Here is a 25,790-nt window from a genome sequence, read left to right as displayed (position 1 = left end):
TCTTGTCTGTGTCTGTAACTGCCAAGAGATGTTTTGGCAGGTAGTTTCCTCTGATTATGGCAGGTTAAATTAAACTCTTTTGAATTTAATGTACATTATGTTGATGGGAACTGGTTATTTAAAGCACTACAACTCACTCCTGTAGGAACTTTATTTCCCGCTAGCACATCCTTTTGCTATTGTGCAGATATAAACAATGCCTACTCATATTTAAAAATACACACGTGTAGACAAAATATGTTTTTGAAAGTTAAAGATATTCTTGCTTATTATTAATGCTAATAGAGGACTGTAGAGAATATAGTTTATAAAAAACAGAAGATGAATTTTGGAATGCATTTTATTTTTATTATATTAGCACATTAAGTGATGAAGCCACATGGTGAAAATCTGGTTCTGGAGAAAATGAAAATTCTCATATCTTTCCTGTGACCCACTGAATATCACCTTGCAAAATATCCCAAATAATACTTTGTGCCGGGTTGAACTTTATTTGGAGCAAAGAAAGGTAGTTAAAAGCTTTCATTTAAAGCTATTTGTTAAGGTGCCACTGAGAGTAAATAAAAACCAAAAGAAATAAAAGGACTTAAATGAACAAGAGTCAGGTGAAGTAGAAGCTTTATCTAGGGATAATTGAAGGTGGACTTTCTGGCAAAGGCACAAAGAAGGAATAATTGGCTTTTTCCAAACAGAGGACAATTCTTTAGGAAGTATGCTTGAGGATATACTTGGCAATAAATTTGACAGCTAGCATGGTCTCTTTACAGGTTGGCTTTATCTGTGATTCTGGAAAAAGAAAGCCAAATTTGCCTTTATCTCGGAGCTCAAAGGCGAATGTATGTTTGATGCCTAGGTTGTAAGCCCAGTCTAAAGAAGAACCTGATGTTGGGTCTGTAAAATATAAGCAATAAATATTTAATTAGAAACAATGCTAATGTTTTCCTTGAAATGGAAATTCACTGGAGTTCAATTAGCTATAAAAATAATTATATGTAAACTTAATTGCAGTAATGAATGGGGGAGTGGTCTGCATAGTATAGAGGGTAGAGTAAAATATAATCATGGCGTTGGAACACTCTACACATTTTAAATATATGCTGCATTTTCATAATTACATTTTCCTTAGGTCAGTACTTGAAATTGAGTTTGTTTCCTGGGAACAGACTGTCACAGATGGAGGTGATCTGAGCAAGTGCAAGCAGCTGAGAAAATCAAATGAAGAGGGGTCACTGGTCATTGAAAATCCACCAAGAAAAGCTATGTGGACAAACTATGCAAAGTTATGTTCTTTCTAGTTCAGTTCTATTTCTATTCATATTGCTTGGATAAACTCTTATAGTTAAAAGACCAAGAAAGCATAAATCAGACATATCAAGGAGGTATTTAATCCCCTAATTCAACTTCTCCATGTCAATTTTCATGGAATTTTATGAACAATGTCTTTATTTGATAAAAGATTGAAATTATAAACACATAAAGAGTTTACATATATGATTTACATGAATGCATATAAATACATAAATATAAATTTATGTATATTTTGCTTCACATAATAGAAAAACTTTTTTTTGTATACCTAAAATTATTTATGTTCCAGGACAAGTATTGAGTTTAATTGATATTAATATTTTAGGTTTGAAAGATAAGAATTCAAAGCTGTGATGAAGAAAGAGAGAAGGAATTATTTTGGTAGAAAGAGATAAAGTTGGCTCTTAAGTTAACCAACAAATAGTTATTAAATCTTTAATATGTACAATGCACTTTACTTGGGTGGTTTAGGGTGCAAATGTGAAAAAGATGCTATTGGTGTATTTGGTAACTTACAAATTAAAGGAGAGAAGTCAATAGAGACAGGGCAGAAATGGAAGTACTGGAGGTGAGGTACGATACCTTAAAAGATTTTAAAGAAAAAAGAGATTATGCCTGGTGAGGAGGATAACATTTTGTGCTCAGTGCCTGCTCAAATACCACCTTCATGATGGAGGTGGTATTTGCGGAGAACCTTGAAGAAAGGCTAGTACTTTTTTCCAGATGGAGATGGAAAAAAGGCCATCTTGACAGTGAACTACAAGAATGGGATATCATAGAGGCATTTTCAGGGACCTGTGAGATCCAGATAGACTGGAACAAACAGAACAGTGACAGTTTGTAGGCAAAACTCAGAAAACCTGGTATATCAACACAAAGTGTTTTGTTCAGGAGGTAATAAAAGTCATTTCAGTGCTGTATTTAGGATAGTTTATCTGGATTGGGAAGGTTAGAGACCAGTTAGGAGGTATTATGAAATAAAAGCCTGAACTAGTGTAGACTCACTGTGCTGGGAGTAGAACTGAGAGCTTTATGTAAGAAATATTGGAATGAAAGTCATAAAATATGATAAAAATAATTGAGATTTCAATTTAGGTGGCTTAAAAATATCTACGTTATTAGCAGAAACTGAAACTCTGCTTATCTTTTTTCAGTTTTTCTTTTCCTCTTCATATTAGGTGAATTCTATTGTTTAATCTTTGAATTCACTGATTCTTCTCTCCTTTATATTCAGTCTACTATTGAGCCACTCTAGTGAGTTTTTAAAAAATGTTTAAGTTATTGTTTTTTGGGTTTTTTTTGTTTTTGTTTTTTGTTTTTGTTTGTTTTAGTTCTCTAATTCTACTTGTTTCCTTTTCATATCTTACATTTCCTTGGTGAAATTTTCTGTTTTCATTTGTTTCAAGGCTATCTGTAATTGCTTATTAAAGCATTTTTACAATGATGACTTTGACATCTTTGTTAAATAATTCCAACATCTAAATCATCATGTCGGTGCTGGCATGCTCGTCTTTATTCGAGCTGTGACTTTTCTCACATTTGCTATAACAAGTGATTTTTGATTGTATCCTGGATATTTTAGCTATTCTGTTAAATCTTAAATCTTAACTGAAATCTTTTTTAGCAGCAGTCATCCTGTTTTAAGTTTAGCATGCAGGCCCTGGTCTTCTATTGTGACTTATAGTTCCAATGACAATATAGTTTCAGAGCCTTTGCATTGATGTTTTGATTTGATTGGTTCACCTAGTGCAGTGGGGGTCTCACTGATTCCTTTAGGTAACTGCTGCATGGATAAAGGTGGTTTCCTAGCTGGGCTACCTAGTACTTCTAGGTGGCAAAAGCAGGCTTAAGCCAGGGAAGTTAGAGAGTACTTCCTGATGAGTTAAGAAGAAGAAGAGGAAGGGCCTGAACAGAGAACCTTGTGAAGTATCTGTATATCACATCTATTTTTTAGAAAATATCTACTTTTAGAAGCTGTCAGCAGAGACAGAGTGGAAAAGAAAGAGGAGGCAGACCAGGAGAGTTCAGTGTCAGGGAAGCCAAAGGAATGGCAAGAAGAAAAGATATCAACAATGTCTAATGTTGCAGGGAGTTTGTGGAGCTTGTAAGCTGAGATAATTGTACCGGATTTAGTGATCAAGAAGACTGCCATTTTTAGCTAGAGTTGGGTTTAAGTTCATTAGGAAAAAAGCACATAAGGGTAAGAGTTCAGTAGCAATGGGAGTAGGGTAAATAGAAATTGTCTTGCATGGTAATTTAAAGTGTGTTAGACATTTTAATAAACTTGGCTAGTTTCTAGCAGTACCACCTCTTCAATCGCAGTTCAATAAACTTGTGATTTCAAAGAGTTAAAGAGTATGGCTATTTCGTTTTGACAAATCCACTTCATGTAAAACTTCTCATTAAGATTAATAGCGGTGATTGAAAATATATATAACTTGTGATTTTTCATAATTGTGTGTAACACATTTTCTTTTATGATACCACATTTTATATCTTCAAAACCTTACATTTACAAACCAAAACTATATTAAGGCATAAAATAAATGCAACAGTGAAAGCTTTTACTTGTGAGAATACATTATTATAGAACTTAATTTGTTGAACATGCTACTTAGCCTTTTATTATTTCCATCTGTACCCACAAAATATGTGTATATTTATAAAATATAATAACAATCACTTGTTAAATACCAGATACCCTTATAAGTGTTTTATGAGTGTTAACTCATTTTATCAATTCCTATCACAACCTTATGATTTAAGTACTAATTGCTGTTTTACAGAAGAGGAAACCTAGCTATAGAGAGATTAAGTAATTTGCTCAACGACATATAGCTAGTAAGTGGTTGAGTTGGGAATCAAACCCAGGCTGCCTGTCTTCAGAGTTTGTGCTATTAACCATAGTACTGTCCTACCTACTCTGTGCTAATTTATAATTCTCCAGATACAGAGTCTTCCTTAAGACAATTTGTTTTTGTGGACAATATTTTCTTAATGTATCAATGTTAAAATTTTTTTTACTCCTTTCAAGGTACATTAGATGTGAGAACCTTATTGAAATACAATCAAAGCAAGTCAAAATAAAACTGAACTGAACTAGGAATCTGGTTTCAGCCCAAAGGAATTCACATAAAGTGATGCTGGTGAATTAATACATGTTTTTTAAAAAAAGTATTATTGATATACATTAAACATAATAACCTGCACTTTTATATTAATACCAAGTGAAAATTTTATTTGAAGCAAGAGCTAAAGCTGGAAATACATGATGATAAATCGAAACATTTTTTCTGCACTTCTATTGTTCCTTAATATAATCTCACTTCAATATCTCATAGTATATAGATATTGGGTGTTGTAAGCTACAAATTCAAGGTCTTGATTTTCTCTTTTTCAAAACAGAATAAAACACAGTACAGGTTGAGAAATAAGAGCAGATCTAACAATTTCAATGTGTGGGGAAGGCAATAAGAAAGGCGCTTTGAACTTAACTTTTTGATTCATGATGCAACTCACAGATGGATGATAGTAATGATACAAGAGACCTGGTTCCTATTAATTTAATGAACTATTCTTGCTAACCAGGTGCTATGTTTAGTTATTTCTAAGATGGTAAAAGATTGGATACGCTGTCAATGTGTAAATGTTAACATTTCACAATCTTTAACACATCAATTTTTGTACTATCTAAATACTTCTGCTTTGTGACAAAGTGCTTGATATACCATTTGACTGTGATCTGGAATGAGATTTTTGTTCCTATTCTGCCTTAAAGTGATAAAAATCTTTCTATATCTTAATTTTACAGTCTATTTTTTTTTTCCTGGAGATCAGAAATCTCTCCAGAGCTTGGGTTTTAAAAATGTTCCCTCAGACTTTTTCTTCTGTCTTTATCAAATCAAAGAGAGAAAAACACCGGCAAGTACTGGATGCTTTCCCCAAATTCTGGAACTTGTTAAGTAATGATCAGGATATTGGAATGACTAAATTTTAATCGTGGGATGCCCTTATTTTCCATTTTTATCAAGTCAACAACTTTACTACCCCTTACTTATGAATGCTTAACATTGAATCAGATACTTTATTAAAGCAGTCACTCCTAAAAATTTTGAACCATCTATCAAGCTGCTACAGCCCTGTATGGAAGAGGCAATTCTTTCTATATCTGAATTCATTAAAAAATCATTTTGATAGAAAGTTTAAAATACTGCTGCACAGTTGTGCACAATAGTAATTCCTCTTCACCTTATTCTCTCATTTTGAAAGTGACACACGATGGCATGGACCTATGGTATATTTGTCTATCTCCTTCTCCCAGTTACAATATGACTCCTTGAGAGCAGTTATTGTGTCCTAAATCTCACTTATCTCTCAAAGCTCTAAAGTGCTGGGATATTACATCAATGCTCCAAAAATGTATTGCTCATTGAATGATTGTAATGCAATGCCATGCATAGCTCTAGTATGCTCATAATTTGCATATATATGCAAATATACATTGCATATGTAAATGTGGAAAGTTGAGAGTAACAATTCTTTGATTGTCTAGTTGCCATTTGCAGAATTCCAAAGGGTGGAATCTCCTAGATTCACATATAATTCAAAATACCTGTTAAAACTGAAGCTTAAATTAGCAATTCCAGAAGTTCTAACTTTAATTTACAAATTCTGTAATTTTCTTTAATATTTTAAAAAAAGAATTAAGAAAAACTTACAAATTGTTAATGCTATTGGACCATAGATGTAGAGGGTTTCATAACGAGTTGATAAAACATCGGTGCTGATTTTTGCAACTTTGGCCTGAAGAGAAAGGGAAGTTAGGAATAATAGGATACTATGTAAATGACATTAATTCACTGGGGATTGAGAAAAATTAATTTTACTAGTTATATGTCATTTGATCTAAATAAAATAAATAGTTAAATGAGAAATTTATTTTCAGTAAGATATTGTCATTATGAAGACTTCTAAATGTGAAATCAGTTATCTACAGTGATGGTTTATCTCATTTTGATTCTACACTTTCTTTTTTTCTCTCTCCTTCTTTCCTACCTCCCACTGTCTTTTTCTCTCTTCCTCCCTTTTATCCTTCCTTTTAAAAAACATAACTTCTTCCTCTCAGATTTGTTTCTGGCTTCAGATTTTTGTCTCTTCCAAGTCAGTTTCTCCTTTGTTCCTCCTTTGCCTTTATAGGTTCCACATCACCATAGGACTTCCTTTGCATTCAATTTTAGCATGCCAGGGCAAGAAAGGTGGTTGACTCTGCTTTAAAATAGTTATGTTAAATTAGAGTTTTTCTTCCAGAGTGGTATTTCATGACCTTTAAGATACATTAATGTTTCGTGCTATGAGAACGATTATCGGAATGAACCTTAGTAGAACATAGTAACATGTTTGTACTTTAAATGAAAATATTTTTTAGTCTACATGTATAACATATATAACCAAGAAATATTTTTTTCTTAATCAATTCAGTTGCCGTGTAAGAACTCTTACCTTACTCAAAGTGGTTTGTTGTGTATATTTGTATTTTTTTTTTTAGCCACAATACCATTTTTTTAAGGGAAGATTGAGATTGCATTGCTGCATCTTTGCATGAGTTATTCAAACTCATGGGTTCAGATTGGTTGAATAAATGACTCTATGGGCTACATATTGCTTATGTATTTCCTTTGTTGTATATACACAGATGGTTTTAATGATTGGTCTAAATCTCTGCTTCGATTCAAAATTAAATGTGCTGAAACAATCGACTGAAGTCAGAATGACAATTGTGACCTCTTAATTTTTTTTTTTAAATGTGTGAAGCAGTATTTGAAGCACAGCTTTTACTGGATCTAAGCAGTTAAAAATATTTATCCATTTTTATGGATATTCATTTATTTATACTGTCAATTCTTGTGATTCCTTGAAACCCAAATGTAGAATTTTTTTTTTTCAAAGCTAACATAAAATCGTTTTCCTAGAAAGGAAGGGCTGCTTAGTGGATCATAGTTCTGGGAAGACTGTGTTGTTAATGAGACAAAGGTTCAAAAACATTCTTTGGATAGTAAAAGAATTAATATTATTTCCAAGTTGATCAGGAAGATAAAAATACAACGGATCTTTTAAAATCTGGTGTCTTTGGAACAGGAATAGTAAATGTGTTTGCTATTCTATTATGCTTTTGCTGTGTGTGGTTTTATAGTGTGACACACTGCACATGTTTAAATACACAACAGTCTTTGTGGCAATGGAATTCTACTCTGGATGGCCTAGATATTTCTTCCTACTGGCCTTTTCTTAGAATCACGTTGAAAGATCTTATTATCTCTATACTTTTATCACCTGAAAAGTGAATCTAAGGATTATGATTTTAACTCCAAGGTCAACTTTATTGGTTCTTTTCTTTGGTATTAAAATATGGAATTTTTTAAAACATAACCCAAATTACTAATGAAGAACAAATTGAAAGTCAATAATGGTGTCAATGCATAAACCACAGGCTTTTGTTTACATACCAAGTCCTCATGGTTAGGTGGCAGTTCTGATGTATATTCGTAGGGAAACAACAGCATCTGGGAGTAGGAATGGATGGTGATGTAGGCCTTGATTGATTTCAGATGGCTTCGAATGAAGTCATTGACGGCTTTGGTCTCCTCAGATTCTGGAGCGGGGCCCCGATAGTTCTCCTTGCATGGGTTCTTAGTGTTAGGAAAAGCTGCAGAGGGCATGGATGGATGAAATCACCATCTGCTCTCCATCAATACAGGCCCCACTTCTTCTGATGTAGAGTCACAAAATCTTTTAAACATTTTAGTCTCCTGAGTTTACAGGGCTGCTTTAATGTCTCCGGCATCACAGTTACTGCAGACTAACTGTACACACAATTCAGTAGGTAACAGACAGCCCACTGGAGTATTCTTAGCTTTGTTTATTTTCCTGCCTTTTCCCAGGATTGCAGGACTAATACATCAGAAGCAGCCTAGTACCTGCAGCCAATAAGTCCCAGTTCCATTCAGCCCCAGCTCTAACTCTTTAGGAACTGGTATAAATTACCTTCTTTGAGCCCAAGTCTCAACCTGTTTCAGCAGGCAGTTCTCAACTGAGATAGTTGCTCTTATCATCTTCGTTAGAGTAGAATTGTATTAAAAGCTAAAGTAGTATTTTTAACAAAGTTAGGGAAAAATTTATGAATTGGGGTAGTGGTGATTTTTTCTTGAATATATGTGATGATAAGTAATACTTGTGAAGCAGCTACAGTGTCATCTGATGTAGCAGGCCTTTGCTTATTATTGCATTTCCATTAAACCTTTTTCTTTGCCTCAGGTGTTTATTTTCACTAAACATCTGAAGAGCTACCTTATGTTGGTTTTAACCACTGGTGTTTCTCAACTTTTTTCAGACCAGGAGGAGGGACCTGAGACTTCTCATCAGATTATCTGAAATTTTGTACATTTGGATTATGCTTGATTTTTAGCAAGCTAGATATATTAACTAAGAGATAGTTTGATAAACAACCCCACCCTCCACTACCTCCCACACAACGAAACATTCATAATACTTCTTTGGTAGTGATGATTATCTTTCTTTCTTTCTTTCTTTTTTAGATTAGAAAATTAACACTCACCCATCAAACACATATATTTACTGAAATAAGTAGGTGGTTTAACTAAATTTGGGATCTAAACACTCTATGTAGCTACCCTCCTTGAGATAAAGTCAACTCACAGTTCTATGAGGCATTAAAGTTCCTGTTGAGGTCAGTGCCGATGCATTTGGAGTTTTGGTTCTTGGAACGATTTTTTCTCCACATGCAGTTCTGTAGGATTCAAAGATGGAAATGTTTAGAGCAGATAGGTTTGCATTTTTCGATTTGTCATTTTAGATTCTCTCTGTAAGTGTCTATAGCTTTATTTGAAATCTATCTAGTTAACCTGAGGCTCTTTATTATAAAGAAAAATATATTGTTTTCTTATAACTTGTAATATTTTTAGAAACATAGCTTTTTATATTAGTATTCTGAGGCATTGATAAAATAATTCAGTTAGTTTTAAAAACTGTTGATTAGTTTTCAGTATTAGAAAATGATCAACGATGTTCTGAAACTACCTATAGTTTAAATTATAACTTCATTACATCTTTCACTGTATATATATATTCAGATATAAGACAGGTCAAATTGTGACCATTGTAGCATAATTTTTAGTAAAAAACTTGATGTGATAGTATCTGGCTGAAAGTTTATTATTAATCTTATTTAGCAATAGTAGGGCAACAAAGTATCCTGTTAAAAGAGAAACAAATATGAGTCACTTTTTTATTTTTGATACAATTATTCCTCCTCAAATTCTGTCCCAAGTTGATGGAATAGAGTGTTCGTTGCTTTGAAGTCAATGTGTTCCTAATATCTTTACATGACTTGTATTCATAGCTAGAATATGCTTTTGCCATGTCATATAATATACATCATACAGCATATAACATATATTTCCTTTATAATTACTGCTTTATTTAATTCATTCACATTACCATCACCAGAAAATATTTCATATTATTTCAAGGACACTTATGCAACTGGGAAATTGTGCTCGCCTTAGTCTAAAATTGATATTTAAAAAAATATACTTTTCTGAACTTGAATTAACTGGTTACTCAAATCTTAAACTTAATGCATGATAATCAGTGTGCATTAAAATCAGTAAATAACATACTATCTAAATGCAAATGAGAATTTACAGAACAGTACCTGTGTCCATGACCAAATATATCCATCAATGTTGAACACAGGAAGAACATAAAAATTCATTTGGTCTAGGTGTTTGGTCATGATTTTGTTTTTTCCATAAGTTTTGCTTGCCTGTAGGTTTAGGGAAAAAATAAGCGATTGCTATAAAATTTAGCAACCATGTGGAAAGTTGTGGTTATAATGACAATAGCTACTACTCCTTAAATCGTTTGCCTAAGGTCACATGATTTTAAACATATTTCCCCTAAACTGTACAAAAGTAAATGACCTATATAGATAATGAGGAAAAATGACATTTATTCAGACTAGCAAAATTAATTGAACCAAACTTTCTTTAAAGAATCATGTAATTATTGAGACTTGTGGCATTCTAAATGTAGCATTCCAAGATATATTTCATAGGAAGAATAGCGGACAAGTGAAAATTTAGCTGTACAACTCGTTTTAAATGGATTATTTCCCTCACATCTTTTAGGTAAACATGGAGTCTGCTGGCATAAGAATATATAAATATTAGAGAGGATTCATAAATTAATTATAAATAAGATCAAATAAAAATGACCTATTAATTAAAAAAACTCAAGTTGATCAATCAGCTTTTTCTCATATCTGGCTGAAATTTCTCCAATTATCTAGACTTTTTATGGCTACCTAAAATCTCATTCATCATTCTTGGAAAATCTCTTCCAGGAACATCTGTACCGAAGTTAAGAGATGTCTTGTAGTCCTATGATGTGTGTTCCTTTATAGGTTGAGTAAGGGGCACTCTGGACCATCATCTGGAAAAGCTAAAACAACCTAAGGGATAAATCAGTTCTACTGACAGATTCCTTCCTAGTGAAACTATCCATGCAAGTCATTATCATGCATATTCTATTGGTGTGTTGTATACAAAAGCTGAGGAAGAGAAAGTTAAAAAATAGTAGGAGTCAGAATACAATAGAAACAGAGTGAGAGGAATTACAAACTTATAAACTTAAAAAAAAGTGAGTTATTTTTCTTTTGGAAAGGAAAATTACATATAAAAATTCCAACTGCATGTGTGGACAATGAAATGCCTAGACAGGAACTAAAGGCCTATGCTTTGAGTTTACTTAGAAGAAAGACCACATCTGTGGGTAATAATATTAAGATAATTTCATATTTTCCATACTTAACTCCAAGAAAAACTCATATTGCAACCAAAAAAATTCTTTTAGTTTTGTGAACTTTTAGCTGTAGTTCAAGAAATTTGAAGGAAGGTGTCAATTTTATAAAAACTGAATGCTGAGTAAAGTCCAGAGCATTTATTTCCTGACAGCACCAAATATGAGCTCTTCTAGGTAAGTGGAGCTGCTCTTGTTTGGAAAGGGGTGCTGCTTCTCAGTGAAGTGCTGGAGACCTGATAGTCACGGGAGAATCATATGTGCCTTCCAGTTAACTTACCTGATAGACAAACCATTGGCAGAAAGCTGGGGAGATCCATTCTCGTGCATGAATGTCACAGTCCATAAAAATAGCCTTTTTTCTTTCATTATTTTTCCCAATCTATTTAAAAATACAGCTTAGATATCATTTTGCACAAATTTACACATTGATCACTTGTTGTCCAATAACTCATTCATATTCTCAAAGAAAATTTCTCCTGTCTCCTGTTGAATGAGTAACTCTGTTAGCATATATTATTCTCTGGGAAAACCATGGCATATATCCTTAAACATCTATACATAGTTCATAGTCTAGTACATAGTATATTTTTCAAAAATTTATCCTACTGTCAGAGTTGCTTTTAGGGTTTTTTTTTTTTTTTAAATCACAACCTATTGTTTTTGTTTTTTACTTTTACTGCTAATGTTCTTTGGTCTGAGAAATAAATTATAAAGTTCTTTTGTTTTACTGTCTTCATAAACTAGGATGTTTTACTTGCAGTGGAAAGATTTTGTAGTTGTGTTCACAGTGGGGAGGAGGACTAGTGGCTGGATATTGCTTTGAAGATAAGTTAGGTTGTTTTGAGTGGTTGGAGAGAATGAATGGATGGGAGGTCAGGGTAAGAAAGGGATTCTCAGTTTTTAAGAGAATGCTTCAGGGAGTGTGTCTTCGGATGCACAAAAATCCAGCAGAAGTTGAATGACCATTGTTGCTTCGATTATAGAAGGGAATCCCAATCAACATAGGTGGAAATGGTTATGATTCTGTGATTATTTCTCTCTTCTTCATGACGTTTTAGTCATCAGTTTCACTGAATTTTAATGGATGGAAAACTGTTTTATACATCAGGGAATTATAAACTCTTACAGTCTAGATATAGGATAAAATATTTGTCTGGATTTGTCCACTGTGTCTGACAAATGGTTTAATCAGAGAGTTTCTTGGTTCCATCTAAAACCACCTGTCACTTTTATTCTTGAATGGCTGTCTAGAGCTTAAATGTTCTTCAAAAAAAAAAAAAATAGTGACTTTTTATTGTATCAAAATTTACTGAATGTGACAAAAAAAATCACAAGTTTTAAATTCATGTTTTCCAACAATAATAAAAATTGCTAGTTCCTGAATTATTTTTACCTTGAGAACATATAGTGGATTGTCTTCAAAAGTGGTTCCAATTTTAATATGAGAGACCAATTCAGGATGCTTATGCACCATTTTTTCAGTCCAAGCAACAATCTTAAGAGCAAAACCAATGTTAGGAATTAGAATAAAAGAAAACTAAATGACAACATGTTTTTATGTTGAGGACAATTTTTTTTTTTTTTGGAAGCACAGGCATTATATACTGTATCTTGTCCCAGTTGTTGTATTTTGCATAGCTGTGCCTGCATGAGATATCTTTGACATCAAACTGTTTCTCTATCTCTTCTTGTAGAGTATGAATCAAGATTCTGTTTAACAGGGAAATAATAAAATCCACGTTTACTACGGAAAGAAAAACACAGTTATCTTTCAGTTGCAAAAAATTTCTTTCTTTATCTTAGATCAGGTTTTCTGTTTCTTGATTATTTTCTAACCATTTCCTTTAGATATGTCATACATCTGGCTTCATATCTTCCCATTTATCTAGAGCTATGCTATTTAATATAATCACCTATAGCCACACATGGCTATAGGCCACTTAAAATAGGACTTGTTAAAAAATAGAGATTGCTATATGTGTAAAATATCTTGCTAATAAGTTATATACATGTTGAAATGATACTATTTTGGATATATTTTGCTAAAATTAATTTAGCCTGTTTTTATTTTTTAATGTGGCTTCTAGAATATTTAAAATTACACATGTGGCTCAAATTATACTGCTATTGGTCAGCACTGTCACTCCCAATCTTTCTTCAAAGCACACACACATTCACAAACACACAACACAGGCAACAGTGGATATTCTTATGTGTACATTTACTTACCATTCCTATCATTTCACATTTTGAGAGCTGGGAAAACTTGAGTAATTACAATAACAGTAAGCACTTACTTGGCACTTACCATGTACCAATCTTTGTTCTAACCAACTCATGTATATTAACTCAATCTTCACATGAGATTATCATCCTCATTTTGCAGATGAGAAACCGAGGTATAAAGTGTTAAAATAACTTGCCGATGGTTACAGACCTAGAAAATGGCCAGGCTGGTTTGAAGAGGGTGAAAAAAGATGCAGCAAGAATCACTGGGAGGTTAGTGTCAGAGACCAGAAGGCTCATGTCTATACCCTCTCATCTATTTTCATCTCATCACCTCGTTGAATCCATGGCTATAGTGGTAACCTAAGAGTCACCCATATTTGTATCTCCAGTTACAGCCTCTGCCCTGAGCCTCCTCTCCCTAATCTCTTCCCCTCTCCTTTTGGGTTTCATTTCCAACTGTCTGCCTCACATTTTCATTTGGACATCCATTTACTTAATATGGTGCAGATACTGCTTTATACACATCATTTTATTTGGTCTTGTTAGTATTCTTGCCATTTTATGGATGGGGACATTGTTGCTCAGAAAGCTTAACTACAATTTGTGTGTGGTGGAGTTGGAAATTTGAATACTAGTTCCCTTGTCTTCGAGATTTATGCTTCAAAAATACTATTGTCATCATATTCACAAATTTTTCTTTTTTACTATTTTGTCTATTTAAGGATTTTCTGTTGTGCTCTATTGATTGTTTTCTTACTCTTGTGTAAGCACCAAACCATATTTAATTATAATTTAAATATTAAATTTTAACATTTTTAAAGTGTCTCCCTATTCTTGTTCCCAAAGTTTTTGAGTAATTTCATCTGTTTTTAATAAATTTTTTGTCAGAATCATTTTATAAATTATTAGAAAAAATGGGCTTTTAATTAGAATTATATTGTTATGAATAAGTTTGAGAAGAATCTTATTATTAATAATAAAACAATATAGTCTTTTTGATTCTTCAGTAAAATTTTGTATATTTTTATTCATGTACTTTTTATTGGTCTTGTGAATGGCTTTTTTCCCACTAAACAATATAACTGATTATTATTTATATATTTAAAAAATTATTGACTTGGTTATACTTATTTATTAGGCACTGTATTAGTATAAAAATTATCCTTTTACTTCTAAGATTTTTTTAGTTATGTCTCTAGTGTTTTCTATGTAGTTATTCTTCAAAAATTATACTTTCTACTTTTTTCTAATATTTTTTCTTTCTTTATTGCATTGGCTAACTTCTCTGAACAATGGAAATAAAAGAGGTGAAAGAGGGTATTCCATTTTTTTCTGGTTTTAACAAGAAATCTTTCACTATGAAGTATAATGTTGATTCTCATTTTGAGATTAACAGCAGTGTTTATAAGATCAAATTATTATTATTATTGTCCATTGATGTATAGTTGTATTAAAATTTATTATTAGATTCCTCAATACGTTAAATATTATGTTGCAACCAAAGGAGATTCACATACACTCTCACAAAAGCCTTTTTATTTCATTTTAGATACAGTTATAAAAAGTTTGTTTAACCTTGGAGAAATGCATTGGACAAAAGGAAAATGACTTAAAAAGGAAGCAAGCACACTATCTGTAGGTAATAGCTAACAGCAAAAAACAAAAACAGAAACAAACAAAAAAAAAACAAAGTAAAACTACCTAGATAGAGGACTTAGGAAACACAGGGGTCAGCTATAAGTCCAAATGACCCAACATATTTTAGGAACTAAAATAATCCTTGAGGATATCATTCTTTTATAGTATGAAAATTTGTGTTGATAATGATAATCACTCAACAAAAGTAAACTATATTCAGTGTACTCTTTTAAAAGTTGTATTTATCTGAACAATTTATTTAAATTATCTTACTTTCCATTAACATCATATACAAAAAGGCAGTACCCTACTCATGTTGATGAAACACATATGAACGTTCTTCTATTAGCAGTGAGTCCTATGTAGGGAAATGCTATCTATTTTTAAATATTCATTCTAATCATTGCAGACAGTATCATGCACTCTTTCACTTCAATAAATCCTGTCAAATTAGAAATCAGGAATCTAGTGGGAAGAGGCTCTGTGGTCAGACATTCTTGGGGTTCAACCCTAGCTCAGCTACTTAACACTTATGGTGATCTTGAGCAGGTTAATTATCTCTTTGATTCTCAGTTTACTCACTTTCACAACTGTACCGAACATGCCAGCCAGCATTGTGCTGGAGATGAAATTAAGTGAGATATGAGATGTACTTGGCATGCCATGGGCACTCAGTTAATTTCAGTATAATAATGAAGATGCATCCCCAAACTGACACAGTTTTAACATGCCTTTAAACAACACTTTCTTGGTATGTACTTTTTTGATTTGAATTTCTTCAATTTCTTGTGATAATGAACTGCGACACTGCAGCACCCACTCCACTTGTTGGTTTCTTCTTGCTGATCTGAGTTTGGAGGAAGAGCATAAATGAAGTATATTCCTAATTAGAGTTTATTTAGCACATGAGACCAAATACTGCTCATGAATATTGATTCCCATTAACAGCACTGACAAGCACATTATTATGTACATTATATGCAACTCACTGTTTGCTTGGTTTTTGACTTATGATGAATCTGGGATTTCTGAGGAAAAGAAATTATGACAACAATTTTGGAATTGAGTGGGACATGTTGCGCTAAAACTCACATAAAGCCTGAGAAGGTTGGGAATTATATTTTGGGTGGTCACTATAGACATAATTAACTGTTTTAAGCTCTAAGGAGAGCATTAATAGAAATAGAGGAACCAGGAAAAAAAGAAATTTTATGGTCCCAAAGGTTGATTTCCAACACAAGAAAGTATTAATCACAGGAAGCTTGTATCATAGAATATTTTTAGACTTAAATGTATTAATTTAGCTCTTGCGATAACAGCAGCAAAAGAAAATCATGTGAGCTGAAATACAACATTTTCACAAATGCAGCTGCATGAGGACATCAGAATGGTGCCAGATTGTTGCTGATAGGGACAAGAAATTAGGCCTAAGGCTGAAAATTAAGTACTAGAGCCAGATGTTAATTTCATGAGCCCTTTCACTAACCAGCAGGCAGGTTTAGGAAGATAAACCAAATTACTTTCTCTCAAATATAACTTTAGCACTCTAAGATTTGCTTAATTTATTAAAAATATTTCTAAATGTAGGTGAAAGGATAAATAATTATTGCTGAGGATTTAATAATATAAATGATAATGCTTATCCAGTCTTTCTTATGTATCAAGCACTCTGCTCAGCATGGTATTTACATTTTATCTTTTACTCTTCGCTTCAGCACTATTATTTGGGTACTGTTACACTCCCATTTGTACAGAGGTTAGGTTGCTTTCCAAAGTTCTCACAATTGATAAAATACAGAAGTTGGGATTGGAACCTAGAAGTGTCTGACCTTGAGTTGTGAACCATTACACAACAATGCCCCCATCGCAAGGAGTGAAATCCCTGGGTATTGCCATAAGACTTGTAGTTTTCTGATGAGACTCAGCTCAATTTGCCCAGATGACCACCAGCTCTTCTAGAAACCTGTGTCTCAATGTCAAGGAGCAGATGAGAAATTCAGAAGAGAGGTAAGATGAATTCCATTTTGACAATTTCAGGGTGACCTCCTGCTGCTGCTTTTAGAGAAGAACAAAGAAGAAATGGAGAACTGTGAGCTAGTGTAGAGTAGTCCTTCTTTATCCAAAGTTTTGCTCTCCATGATTCAGTTACTTGCAGTCAACCACGGTTCAAAAATATTAAACAGAAAATTCCAGAAATAAACAATTTGTAAGTTTCAAATTTCATGCTGGTCTGAGTACCTCACTTCATCATTTCACATTATCACAGGAAGAAAGGCGAGTACAAAATAATAAGATATTTTGAGAGAGGCCACATTCCCATAACTTTTATTATAGTATATTGTTATAATTGTTCAATTTTATTATAGTTGTTAATCTCTTATGGTGCTTAATTTATAAACTAAACTTTATCATAGGTATATATTATGTGAAAAAACACTGTGTGTGTGTGTGTGTGTGTGTGTGTGTAAGGGCAGCAGGGAAGGATGTTTCAGGGAGGCAGAATCATTGTTATGGTGCCTTATAAACTGGTCTGTACTGCTTTCTTCACCCATGCCCACATTCCGGCAGGATAGAGACTACTCAAAAAGCATGCTTTCAGGTTCCCCAAGATCCTATTTGTCTCCCATAGCTCCCTAATTGGGTTACTATGTATCAAACCCAGCACTTACTGACATGGCTTTCTCAACATTTGAGCCATACCTCAGTGTTGGATAATAAACTTTCAGGCTCTAATTTAGTCACTAGGAGGGAAAGGGGGCATTTGGTGATAGCCTCTAATTATCTCCTGTTGCACAGTGTGTGTGTGTGTGTGTGTGTGTGTGTGTGTGTGTGTGTGTGTGTCTGTGTGTGCACATGCGTATGCAATTGTGTAAACACGTGTAAGTGGTTTTCTTCCCTAGATTTAATAGAAGTAAGGGAACCAGGCAAAGAGTGATTTTATGGTCCCAGTAAATCTTCATGAAACCCCTATGAAACATCTTTTAAAGATGAAGAAAATGAGATGGAGAGAAGTTAAATAAATCGCCAATGTTAAATACCTAATGCATGATTTAAGTGGCCCTGGACCCAGACAGCCTCACACCAGAATCCACATTCTTACCTACCACACCCTCTACTCTCCACCAAGACCGACATCTCTTCAACATTTGTAGCAGGTATCAACATACCTGTTTTACTCTTGGGCAAGAAATATATAAAAGTGTAGAGCAGAAATAAAATGAGTGGAATGAGACAGAATGATTTATTTGATTGAAATACTTATTTTATAGGAATATATTTATTTGGAATATGAATTTGTGTCTAACTGAACATTATTAGGTAATTAGGCATTAATATGAAGTATTGATGATTGCTGTACCAGTTTGGTATAGCTCTTTTTTGCATTTACCACATAATCTTATGTGGATCTTAGTAAGATTCTAGTTAATTAATTATCATTTGAGTTTTATGTTAATAGTGGTATTCTGAATTACCTTTCATTAACAACTCTTTGCTTTCTAATTTTAAATTTTGACCAAAGAAAAGATATTCTAAAATGTATCTAAAATACAAATATCTAAAATATAAAAAATTAGTAAAAACACCAGGGTTTTTAACTGCTCAATCTAAATATGATGTCTGCCCTTTTAGGCTCAGTTCAATGGATGTGCTTTCTTTTAGACATTTATTCACCAGACTGTTCAGGTTGGTTAGTATATACATATTATTTGTTTTTTGGAGTGGCTTTTATGATTTTGTAAAAGTGCAAATAAAAAGGGAGCAAACATGCTACTTTAAAATCAAATCTATCTTAGTAATTTAATTTTTGAAAATTAAAAAAACATCACACACAGATGCTTTAAACTAAATAGTGGTTTATATGCACTGTCTAATGAAGGGTGTCTAAGTAAATCATTGTGTCAAACCAGCCTCTTAATGTGGTTTTATTCAGACTGGTGCCTGGGTCCAACCAGATGTTTCTGTTCTTCGAACCCTCTTCTGTTACTGACTGACACCAAGTAACACATATAATTAATATGCAAATAAAATTATCTATATAATTAGTACTTAGAGACAAGATTTTAAATAGTTCTTGTCTGTACAGATCATTTTACATATTTATATTTCTGAGGAAGGTACCTATCTAATTATGTGGCTTTCCCACAACTGTGGCTAATTTAGACCAATTTCTAAAAATCATGTCCTAATTAGATCAAACTAATTTTTATAGTTAGTTTAACACTTTGATTTTTGATGTAGATAGCAAGGACCTCTCTTGGCATAAGGCAAAGTGAAAAACACACTATTTCTGAAAGTCCGAATTTAGACTTCTGTTTGAGTCAGAATTGTTTCAGGCGAGGAGAGGCCTATAGAGGACTAGGAGGAGAAGACTGATGTAAACTATTTGATAAAATGGGAGGGTGTCAGCCACTTGCCTAGGTGTCTTCTGTCACAGCGATTTGTTCCACTATCCATACTCATGTCAAGCAACTAGCTTTTTGTTTACATAACCAGGATATTAAGGAAAGTGTAATACTTCATTTTTACCCTGCTGTCCAAACCAAACTATACAAAATTGGCTAGCTAGAATTTATTTTAGCTTGGACTGAATACTTTGTAAGAATTAGTTGATCACAACAATCCAGATCAGGTCTATATTTATGAAGTAGAATGAAAAGTGTAAAAATCAAGGCACGCATTTGAGAAACTTGGCTGTGAAGCGAATCGAGAGACACAGTCACCAGGGGGTCCATAGGGTGGCGGGGCAATGTCTTTTAGATGGAAGAATCAAGATGTCATCTGAACCTTAGTATAAGCAGAGAGTCTGTAATGTACTACTAGTTTCTGCAGTCTCGAAGGTTTATTGCTTTGAAATAGTTAAATGCCGATGTAAGTTAATTTTGAATACATTTTCCCCATTTATTAACTTCTACATTTGTTTCATATCCTTTTTCAAACAACAGCAAAAACAAAGACAAATCAACAATGGCCTGCTACTTTTTAAGCCATTAAGCCATGAATGAGTTTTCTTGTTTGTTTGTTTACTTGTTTTATGTATGTTTTTCCTTAATTTCAATAGGGTTTATATTTATTAAGGGTATTGTAGCAATATTATAAATATAACCAACTCATGATGAGTAGTAGTAAATCCTGCTCTGCAATGTAATATAGAATCTTTGTTTCAGCGGGAAGAAGAAGGCCTCTTGAGCTACAGCACTAAGTTAGGGAGCAGGGGCATGAAACAGCAAGTCAAAAAGAAAGAACTAGTGCTTGGCAGTGTTTTGAGTGGTGAGGATCTCAATGAAAAGGAGTCCTGGGATGACGAGGATTGGGGGAGTTAAAATAGCACCCCTTAGTACATAAAATCGCTGAATGTTTGACAGTATAAAAACACATTTGATTTTCTATATTGTGTTGATTTGTAATAGTCATCGTTGGGCTCCCTTCTTGTTCACTGCTCCAGGGCCCAGACTATGCATGACCCATGGCTAGTTTCTAATTTCTCCTTATTTCTCTGTGGCACCACGGTGACTTATTTTGGCATCTTTGGCCATTAAAAAATTCTCTCCTCATGGATTTAAGTCTTACTCTATTGCATTGCTTTTGCTTTCTCTAAGGAAGAATTTCTTTCATAAAGATTGATTTATTTACTATATATTTTACATTCCCTCATCTCTGACTTAAAGATGAGAACTGTTATTTGGGTCTCTTTTTATGTATCAGGAGAATTCAAATACAAAAATGTTATGCTGGTAGCCAGGGTCGTGATGAACGTGGCTAAACCATCCTTGCCTGCTCATGTGCACCCTGGCCTCACTAGGGGCTGGTTTTGGAGATGGCAGATGTAGATAATTGTCATTCTTGCATATCAGAGCAAACATAAGATGGAGTCTGAGTAGCCAAGTGTGATTTCAACACCTCTATAAGCAGGCCTCAGTAATCTGTTTGGAAATCATTTTTTTTCCCAGTTAAAAAATAGTACTTCCCTTTTAATTTTAAGACTCCCCAAACTTTGAGTATCCAACACATTTTAAGACTGAATAATAGGACTTACTCATAGTGTATTTTATTTTGATCCAAGGCAGACTGGATGAACTGGAATTTCTTTTCACTAACTTGGAAATCCACTGTCATGTTAGCAGCCACATGGTGCGTGGCATCTGGATACCAGAAGTCAAGCTGTGGAGACGAGGTCAATGTTAGTCACAGCTGTTTATTCACTCAACATTTACTAAGAAATGACTATGTGTCATACACCATGTAAGGAATTTGGATTCAATATGATTAAGGTATGGACCCTTCTCTTAATAACATTATGAGATTTTTGCAAATATGTTTAAGAACTGTTGAATATTAATGAGTGGGAAAGAAATCATTTGTATTGATCACTTTTACAGGATCATAGTATCTGTAAATACAAAAAATGTGATGAACTTTTGATTAATCTGTTAGCTTCAATGGTCTTGGGATTGATTGAGGTTGTTTCATAATTGATTTAACCACAGCATCTGTCTCTAATCGGAATTACAGATTAAATATATGGCTCCTTACCCCGCTTCCCAATCCAGCCTTCAAAACCAAATGTCCCTGTAAACGCTGGAATTCCTGGAAGGTTCGTGTCCAACAAAAGGCATAATTTTCAGCCCTCTCATTTTTATAGCAACGTCCTTGGGAAAGTTCCTAAAATTCTTTGAGTTTCAGTTTGCTCCTTTAAAAAATGAGGCTAACAGGGCTCCATTGGGAGTGTTGTGAAGATTGTGAAATAGCTATGAGGTCTGGGATATGCAGACATTTAATAACTGCTGATTCCCTTCTTTTTCTCTTCCTCTGGCTGAGAATTTCAGAAATTTGGTAAATGGGCCCAGAAGGATAGCATTTAGGTTAAGATAACTTTGAGAAAATTGCAATTCTTGTTCTTCGAAACTGCACTCAATTATGAAACCCAGTGAAATACAATTCTCCAACCTGGGAAATGTGAAGGAAATTCTGAATTTCCACTCATCACACCAAGCTTGTGGGCTTGTCTAAGTCTACCTGGCTGTTTCGAAGTTGAATCCCACTCTACCTCTAGGCCAATCATCATGAGACAGCTATGAACTAACTAATGTTTATTGGTTTATTTTGATCAAAAAGCTACAGCTGAATTGGACATATCAGAGATGGAGTGTGATTTAAAGGTGAGTTAGGCAGGGCCATCTAATCATAATAGCAGTTTCTCTGTTCTAACAGAGTAATGTGGAGCAAGAGTTTAGGACTCAGTGAACTTTCATGAACAATTATTAAACAGCAGGCACAGAGCTGGATGCTACCATTATAGAGGCTAATGAAGGATTTATGAGAAACAAGAAGCCTAGTGTGAAAGACAGCCAAGTATGCATTTCCAGTGCCGGGGAGAAGCATAATGTACTCCAGGAGCACAAAAAGCAATCCAGACTGGGTCATGAGAGGTGACGGGCAGAGAAGACTTCAGTAGGAGACATGGTCTGAGCAGGGTCTTGAAGAATGAGAGTTAGCCAAATAAGGAAGAAAACACATTCCTCCTGAGAAAGGGTGTGTAGGGCCAAAGTGAGTCTTGGTGCTCATGGGGTTTGAAGGGTAAGAAAGAGGGTGGGGGAGGAGGAGGCTGCAGAGGCTAGCAGTCTGGCAGATCATGAAGGACTTCGAATGCTATACTAATACCAATAGAAAATGCTTCTCCAGTGCTTATTATAGCCAGGCCCACTTCTGAGCACTCCCTAAATATCAGCTCACTTAGTCTTTATAACAACCATAGCAAGTAAATATGATTATTATCCCATTTGGTGGAGAATGAAATTGAGACCCAGAGAAGTTAAGTAACGTGCCTAAGGCTACAGAGCTGCGATTGGAACCTCTGAAGACCATACTCTTTCCACACTTGGCTACATCCCATGAAAAAAATTTTAAGGGAGGAATGTAATCAACAAGTTTTAGAGACAGCAATCCAGTTGCCCTGTGGACTGGCTTTGTGGGAGAGAGGACTAGAACCCTGAATACTAGAGGAGGGGCTGGCTATTAAAATTGTTCCAGTAACAGGTAGAGAGCCAACATGAACTTGACAGTGGCAGGGGAATGGAGAAAAAAATATGGATTTGAAAAACATTTGGGAATTAGAGTAGGTGCAACTTTTGATTGATATGACGTGGAGATAAGGGTGTGTGTGGCTAGAATAAATCCCAGATTTGGTCTTGGGGTTAAATCTGATGTGTAATCTTGATCATTTGATTTATTGTCTTTGAACTTCAATTATTCTGCTTTAAGCATGTTAAATTATGACACTAACATTGAAAATCTGTTGGAGAATTTGAAATGATGTGTGTAAGGTGGTTGGCACGGTGCGCCTTTGCATGGGAGCAACTGAATAAATGATAAAATGATTACGTTAACCTGTTAGATTTTAAAAGATCGATCTAACTTTAAATGAGAGTTCCTTGTTCTTGGAAAGGGTCACAGCTTGATATTATCAGGCAGGTCCTTAATGTCATCAGTTAATAATATTAACAGAAATTATGCTGCTGGTGAAGATGAGGGTGGGAGTGAGCAAAATGAGGCAAAATACTAGCAGGGAGGGAAAAGAGGCCCCCCATGAAGCGGTCAGGGACATCTCCTTATTTCACAGTTTCAGCTAGAAAAAGTTCTTGTTTGCAAAGCTTTTGGGAGGGAAAGTGGAAGCGAAGAGGTAATCTGGGGAAAAACAAAAAAAAAAAAACAAGGAAGTATTGGTAATTGACTCCATTATCCAAGTGGCTCCTGCCACTTCCTCTTACCTGTGTCTTTGGGCATTAAACATAAAATAAAAATGAAATAGCTTTTGGAGAACAGAAAGAAAAGATAAAAATGATTTACCTTATTGGTTTTGGCCAAGTCCTTTATGACGTTTGCTTGTTTTTCATCCTGGGGCTTCACGCGAAGCACCTTCTCCCTTTAAGAAAGCAAAGGATGAAATATGTGAGCTGTAAAGAAGCATTCTTTAATCTTCGCACACAGAGACTGGAACACAGGGTAGTAAGAGTTACCTGTCAAAGCGAACAGGAGCAATCGCAAGGGTGGTAGCAATCAAACTCACAGGCAGGATGCACCGCGTGGTTCGTCTTTGCCTTCCCCCAGACCCTCTGCCAGTTTTATGCCTCAGCTTTTATCTCAAATAGCAGCTGATTTCCTCTTAGGGTTCTGTTGAATGAAATGTACCCCGCCCCCATCCTCACCCCAGCCCATGTTTCCTAGTTGGAGAGTAAGAGGTAGTTGGAGTGGCAACACTAACACTGAATGCCACGCTAATTGTATACCTTTTACAAAAGGGAATACCCATTTTACAGATGGCATGGGAGGCACATTTCTTTTTTAGCAAATAACTTGCCTAAGTTAGCAGAGCTAGTATGTCCACAGAGCTGGGATTTGAACCCAGCTCCTGGTTCCAAAATACTACTCTACCATATACTTAAATTGAATGATGGAGGGAATCAGTTTAAATTTGCAACCTGAGATGAATTTGGGTATCTGGCCATAGAACATTGGTGGGTGCTCCTTAACAACATAAAATATGTTTTTGAAGCTACATTGAAAATTGCTAAATTAAAATCATGTAAATTATAAAATATTTTGAATATATAAAAATATGATAAATAACCTGGAAAAAATCGATGTGTGCATCATCTGAATTTTATGGTGGTTATACATTTGCCATATTTGTTCTTTACCTCACTTTGTAAAAAAGTAAACATTACAGAAAAAACTAAAGTACCCATGTTCCTACTCCTTTTCTCTTCTCCCTCCGTCCTCAGAGGTAGCCCCGATTCCTAAAGCAGCTCGAGAACTCATATAGGGCAAGATAACACTGTTTTCTTCAGGGTCTGGATGCCCAATAAATGCTCTTTGAAAGCTGAATTAATAAAAGTCATTTATAGGCCATTTAAAACAGTCTCATGTGTGTGTGTGTGTGGGGGGGGGTGTCTGTAGTCTTGAACACAACTCAGTTTGTTATGGATTATTTGAGAGAAGGTAACAACTTTACCCAGAATCATAAGTAATCTAACAGAGTGAGTGAATTTATCTAATCATATAACTTATTAGAATTTCCTTTTAAAAACTACCTCTTTACATTGACAAATGTATAGGTAGTCACATATGAAACTTCTGAGTCATGGATGCATATTTTTATTATCAAAATGATATTTTTGGAGAGATTATAAATTATAAGTAGCAACAATAGCTTTATTAATTTCCATCTGATAGGTGTGCGAAATAATATGACTTTTTCAAAATGCCCCCAAGGTTTCTTTGCCCAGTCTGCATGTAAGGAAGAGGAGGGTTTTATAAATGGCTTCACATTTTTGACATTGAACAAACTTATCAGCACTAGAAACTTCCAAAGCAAATTCTTGTTCCATTGCTTCTTAGGGCATGTTTGGCAGAGGTACACAGAAAAAGAAAGACCTTGACTTTGGACTTGGATGTAGCCTCAGAGCAGTTCTCAAACACTGAATTTCACCTTGAGCAGTCTGCCTAGTCATTCTGGGCCTTGGTTTGCTCATCTGTAAAATGGGGACACAAATGTGACTTTAAAGAGTGGCTGTGAGTGCTACATGAAATAGCATATATAAGGGACTTGGTGGATGATAGGTAATAAAAAGGCATACCCGTATCTTCTAGATAGTTGATAAAACCATCAGGTTCCCTAAACAGACTTACAGTTGACCAGCCGTCAGACTGCAGAACTGATAAATATCAGCATATATCAT

General features: G+C 34.4%; 1 protein-coding gene across 1 annotated transcript; it reads right to left on the bottom strand.

The window, feature by feature from the left end:
- Nucleotides 1-702: 702 nt before the first annotated feature.
- CPA3 (carboxypeptidase A3) lies at nt 703-25,790 on the bottom strand. Its single transcript, XM_036219669.1, is given in 12 exon segments — nt 703-891; nt 6,027-6,111; nt 7,812-8,011; nt 9,022-9,112; nt 10,040-10,150; nt 11,465-11,566; nt 12,581-12,682; nt 12,780-12,897; nt 21,089-21,213; nt 23,899-23,974; nt 24,069-24,164; nt 25,741-25,790. Coding segments are annotated over 12 exon segments (1,344 nt in total). The 3' UTR covers nt 703.

The sequence above is a fragment of the Rousettus aegyptiacus genome, unplaced genomic scaffold (genome assembly GCF_014176215.1).
Source record: "Rousettus aegyptiacus isolate mRouAeg1 unplaced genomic scaffold, mRouAeg1.p scaffold_m13_p_4, whole genome shotgun sequence".
NCBI classification, from domain to species: domain Eukaryota; kingdom Metazoa; phylum Chordata; class Mammalia; order Chiroptera; family Pteropodidae; genus Rousettus; species Rousettus aegyptiacus.
Note: the sequence above shows the minus strand (reverse complement) of the source record. Positions and strands in the feature narration are given on the sequence as shown.